At 39.8% G+C, this 6,000-nt stretch overlaps 1 protein-coding gene across 14 annotated transcripts in view; it reads left to right on the plus strand.

The window, feature by feature from the left end:
• Window positions 1-5,679, plus strand: part of ncor1 (nuclear receptor corepressor 1) — a 105,484-nt gene extending 99,805 nt beyond the window's left edge. For all 14 annotated transcript variants that reach the window (XM_057357065.1, XM_057357091.1, XM_057357082.1 and 11 more), the window contains 2 exons: window positions 3,262-3,432; window positions 3,606-5,679. In XM_057357065.1, coding sequence (XP_057213048.1) covers window positions 3,262-3,432; window positions 3,606-3,814 — 380 coding nt within the window. In that variant the 3' untranslated portion in view covers window positions 3,815-5,679. The remainder of the gene's footprint in view (window positions 1-3,261; window positions 3,433-3,605) is intronic.
• Window positions 5,680-6,000: the final 321 nt, after the last annotated feature.

A 6,000-nucleotide genomic window follows, 5' to 3' on the forward strand; every position in this document is an offset into this window, starting at 1 on the left:
GCCTCAAGGTTGTGCGTGTTGTGGCTTCACAAATGCTTTGCTGCATACCTCGGTTGTAACGAGTGGTTATTTCAGTCAAAGTTGCTCTTCTATCAGCTTGAATCAGTCGGCCCATTCTCCTCTGACCTCTAGCATCAACAAGGCATTTTCGCCCACAGGACTGCCGCATACTGGATGTTTTTCCCTTTTCACACCATTCTTTGTAAACCCTAGAAATGGTTGTGCGTGAAAATCCCAGTAACTGAGCAGATTGTGAAATACTCAGACCGGCCCGTCTGGCACCAACAACCATGCCACGCTCAAAATTGCTTAAATCACCTTTCTTTCCCATTCTGACATTCAGTTTGGAGTTCAGGAGATTGTCTTGACCAGGACCACACCCCTAAATGCATTGAAGCAACTGCCATGTGATTGGTTGATTAGATAATTGCATTAATGAGAAATTGAACAGGTGTTCCTAATAATCCTTTAGGTGAGTGTATATTAGTGCTGTCAATCGATTAAAAAAATTAATCGGATTAATCACACATTTTTTCTGTGATTAATCACGATTAATCGCACATAACTATATATTTTAAAATATACTTTTACATTTAATAATTTCACATTTAATCTTCAAATTGATGTAGAAACAACATATTTCTTTAACAGCATCATTTTATGAAAGCTAACATTTTGATATTAGTATTGTAACTGATGTCTCTATTAAATTGATTATTTTAACATGAATTAGTAGCCATTCAACAGTATAATTGAGAGCTCATGTAGGAAAATACAGAAATTGAAGGACACTTTACAGTCTTTAATGCTAAATTATAAATTAAATGCAGAAGAATTCTCATTAAAGCTACAAAATCACATTGATTTCTTCTTTTATTTTGTTCTTTGATTAACATTAGTGACAGGAGTCACAGCAGCACGTTTAAGAACGGGCCCTTTAAGAGCTGTCTCAGTACGCAGATCTGACCGTCACCGCACTCCCATTTTCACAACACTTTGCATTCATTAAGATTTTATTTTACACTTTGAAGTCTGTGCTTAAGAAAATGCTAGACAAAACGGGCTTTCTGACATAATCTTGTGTGGTTTTATCCATTCAAGCACGAAAGAGAACTTAACACGGATGCGCTGTCTGACAGAGATTCACCGACGCAGCCCTTAGCAGTGACTGTTTACACCAGACTGGACCTCGCGTTGCGTTTTGCCGCGTCCCACAGTTTAGAAGCGGTCTATCTCCATTGAACGCGTCAAAGCAACTGTTTCAAATCGCGCTTAAGTGGTTTAAAAGCCTGTACACGAATAAGAGCGTGATTACATAATGTAACGCTAGACAAAGGATGTCAAAACAAACGGATGCTGCGTTAATTGCGATAAATATTTTCTCACGCGTTAATTTGAAAAAATTAATCGCATGCGTTAACGCGTTAACGTTGACAGCCCTAATATATATACAGTCATGGCCAAAATTGTTGGCACCCCTGAAATTTTCCAGAAAATCAAGTATTTCTCACAGAAAAGTATTGCATTAACACATGTTTTGCTATACACATGTTTATTCCCTTTGTGTGTATTGGAACAAAACAAAAAAAAGGAGGAAAAAAGCAAATTTGACATAATGTCACACAAAACTCCAAAAATGGGCTGGACAAAATTATTGGCACCCTTTCAAAATTGTGGATAAATAAGATTGTTTCAAGCATGTGATGCTCCTTTAAACTCACCTGGGGCAAGTAACAGGTGTGGGCAATATAAAAATCACACCTGAAAGCAGATAAAAAGGAGAGAAGTTGACTTAGTGTGGCACACACAGACACACAATGCAAAGACTAAGCATGGACAACAGAAAGAGGAGAAGAGAACTGTCTGAGGACTTGAGAACCAAAATTGTGGAAAAATATCAACAATCTCAAGGTTACAAGTCCATCTCCAGAGATCTAGATGTTCCTTTGTCCACAGTGCGCAACGTTATCAAGAAGTTTGCAACCCATGGCACTGTAGCTAATCTCCCTGGACGTGGACGGAAGAGAAAAATTGATGAAAGGTTGCAACGCAGGATAGTCCGGATGGTGGATAAGCAGCCCCAAACAAGTTCCAAAGAAATTCAAGCTGTCCTGCAGGCTCAGGGTGCATCAGTGTCAGCACGAACTATCAGTCGACATTTAAATGAAATGAAACGCTATGGCAGGAGACCCAGGGGGACCCCACTGCTGACACAGAGACATAAAAAAGCAAGATTACAGTTTGCCAAAATGTACTTGAGTAAGCCAAAATCCTTCTGGGAAAACGTCTTGTGGACAGATGAGACCAAGATGGAGCTTTTTGGTAAAGCACATCATTCTACTGTTTACCGAAAAAGGAATGAGGCCTACAAAGAAAAGAACACAGTACCTACAGTCAAATATGGTGGAGGTTCAAAGATGTTTTTGGGTTGTTTTGCTGCCTCTGGCACTGGGTGCCTTGACTGTGTGCAAGGCATCATGAAATCTGAGGATTACCAAAGGATTTTGGGTCGCAATGTAGGGCCCAGTGTCAGAAAGCTGGGTTTGCGTCCGAGATCGTTGGTCTTCCAGCAGGACAATGACCCCAAACATACTTCAAAAAGTACCCAGAAATGGATGGCAACAAAGCGCTGGAGAGTTCTGAAGTGGCCAGCAATGAGTCCAGATCTAAATCCCATTGAACACCTGTCGAGAGATCTTAAAATTGCTGTTGGGAAAAGGCGCCCTTCCAATATGAGAGACCTGGAGCAGTTTGCAAAGGAAGAGTGGTCCAAAATTCCGGGTGAGAGGTGTAAGAAGTTTATTGATGGTTATAGGAAGCGATTGATTTCAGTAATTTTTTCCAAAGGGTGTGCAACCAAATATTAAGTTAAGGGTGCCAATAATTTTGTCCAGCCCATTTTTGGAGTTTTGTGTGACATTATGTAAAATTTGCTTTTTTCCCTCCTTTTTTTTGTTTTGTTCCAATACACACAAAGGGAATAAACATGTGTATAGCAAAACATGTGTTAATGCAATACTTTTCTGTGAGAAATACTTGATTTTCTGGAAAAATTTCAGGGGTGCCAACAATTTTGGCCAGGACTGTATATATATATACACATCTATATGTAAATATGAACTTTGTTGTATAAATATATATATATACACGTATGTTTGTGTATTTATTTACACGATACACACACATATTATATTACATTATATTACAGCTGTGTCAATAAGCAAAACCACACTACTACTATCTCTCTCAATCTTGTTGCAGGCAAACAGAAGCTCCAGAGCAAAGCAAGCAGTAGGAAATCTAAGTCCCCTAACCCAAGCCAGCCGTACTTTGTTGGAGAGCGGCCGTCTTCGGTGTCATCCGTTCATTCAGAGGGAGATTATCACAGACAGGCTCCCACCTGGGCTTGGGAAGACCGCCCGTCCTCCACTGGTGAGCTTCATCTTAGCTGTGTTTTTGGGGCCAGTGTTTGAACCGGCAATCTTGCATTCATTTATTAAATCAGTCATCTGTGAAAACCTGTTAAAACCCTGGCTGTACTATTGCAGGATTAAGTGGAGATATAATAATAACAATAATATAATTTCTCCTTTTTCTGCCTCCAGGTTCCATGCAGTTTCCATACAACCCCCTGACAATGCGCATGCTCAGTAGTACCCCTCCCATCTCCATGGCTTGCCTGTCTCCCTCCATGCAGTCCCAGCAGCAGACACAGGGTGGCACACCCGGCCCCATGGCTCCAACTCGTGTGTGGGAGAGAGAGCCACCGCTGCTGTCGGAGCAGTACGAAACCCTCTCAGACAGCGACGACTGAGCCAGGTTACCAGCTTTCCTCATCTGAAGGACCCCACGAGTGTCCACATCCCTTACCATTGCCCTTCTCTCTCTTGTTTTAATGAATACCACTCACTGCCACTCGAGTGAGGTTTAACTGGGAAGGAGGACGTCCTTTAGGTGCTACCTTTGTGCCCACTGGTGGTCAGGAAAGAGTATCACAGAGGGCCGCTGGTTTTCAGGCATGGACCTGCAGAAGCTTGGATTTGTGGCCTGAATGGGGATGAGAACTACAGCAAATCCCAAATCAATTGAAATGTGGAAAGAAATAATGAAGAATTTGTAAAGAGACTTATTTGCTGAAAATTTCTTTCTGTAAAGAAATGTTTTGTTTTTGTTGTCTTTGAAAAGGAAAAAACCTATATATGTAAATAGAGTAACGTTTTGCAGTCTTTTTCCTTTAACTCCTTTTTTTCAGAATTTTAACATCCCTTTTTAAATCCAACCCAGCTGGTCGAGCATGACGCTGTGGAGAATTTTTGGTCAGAAGAGCATTGAGCTTCCCAGATCTGAAAGTAATGTTTAATCAAAACGACTCCAAGCTAAAAATCATTTCATTATCTGTGGCCCTCAAATGCAGATATTGTGTGCAGCATTGTTGATGTTTGCTGTTAGTGATTTCTGCCCTGTTTTTCCGCTGATGGAAACATTTTTTTGTAAGAGAACAGGACTAAATAAAAAGACATCAGTTCTTTGTGAATGATGGCTGATTCACAGTGAAACATTGGACATTAGATGAATGTTGCTTCTGTTTTTGGCGTCAGCAATGGCCTGTTGCAGAACTGTTCTAGGTGTATGGACCTGCGGTTGAATGTCGAACAGTCCGAGATGACTCACCATCTTAATTCTGTGGTTGATAACCTGTTCTCATAAGGCTTTCCTCAATGGTCCTGCAAAGTTCGTCATCCTGCCCCAGTAAGCGTGTTTCTGGAGGGAATATACCTGTAAAACTTTTTAATAATCATAAAGGAGCACGTGTAACGTGTCAAAATATGTGATTTCTACATCCTAGACCACAAAGCTAAAATGCCGTGAAAAATGAGGAAGTATCGACTTGATACATCTCTGCACCATTGTTGCACTTTTCTCCTTAGTCATTTTTGAAAAACATAAATCATACTACCTGTTATCTAAGTTATTCAGTATAATGCAGAGGTCTGGAATGCTTTCAGATATATTCATGTTTTACTCACTTCATGCTCCATAGAATTTGATCATCTTGCTGTTTTTTCCAACCTTTTCTAACTGTTTAAGAGAGGTACCGTTATCACAGCTGTTGCTGAGTTATGGAGACATTTGTTTAGAGATAAAAATGTCTGAAAATTGTTAAGCTCGGTTTAAGTTCGCTGCAGAAATTACGTTTAATGTGACGAAAGCTGTAATGTGGTTCCTGATATCTGAAGGCATCTCTTGATTCTGATTTTTCCCAGTTTATGTACTTTTGCTTCAAGTTACACCACCATTCTGCTCATTATTGTAATATGATGGTTTCATTTGCTTTGAAAGTTAAGTTCATGTTGTTTTTTGTTCACTTTTTCTCTTTAATATTCAGCATCAATGTATTGTTCATCCTGCTTTTGTGGGATGTCAAGTGTTTACAGTGGCGTTGACAAAAATGGTAAAACTTGAATCTTAAAGAATTAAAATTGCTCATCGCATCAGTCTGTTTCACAGTACAGCTTTGCAGCGGCAACTTTTGTCCAGGTTTTTGAATCGAGACTTAAAGACTTAAAAAGTAACTCCGATGTTGATACCCAATGTTTGCTTCACTGACTCTGTCTCTTAAGTAGTGGATGAGAAATGTGCAGACCAATCAATAAAATACAACAGAGCTCCACATCTCTAACTGAAGCCTTTTTGCTGTCAGCTAATGAAAAAATTACATGAAGTTCCTTACTCCTTATAAGCAAAACATATGTCACTGGTAAAGCAGAATTTATAGTGATCTCAATTTTGTAGCAAGGGTTAAAGTCTTGAATATTGTAACTGGCAATCTGGCTCTGGAAACTTCTCCATCGTCATTCATGATGTGCAGCAGTCTGATCTGAGTCTCCACCGCTCTAACATTAGTGAGTATTTCAATTACAACTCTTCTTTTGTGGAGTTCTTTAGTACAAGATCTTGAATCACCACAGATAAATATATTGTTTTGATCAGGTCTTGCTA

Source organism: Triplophysa rosa, linkage group LG2, assembly GCF_024868665.1.
Source record: "Triplophysa rosa linkage group LG2, Trosa_1v2, whole genome shotgun sequence".
NCBI lineage: Eukaryota > Metazoa > Chordata > Actinopteri > Cypriniformes > Nemacheilidae > Triplophysa > Triplophysa rosa.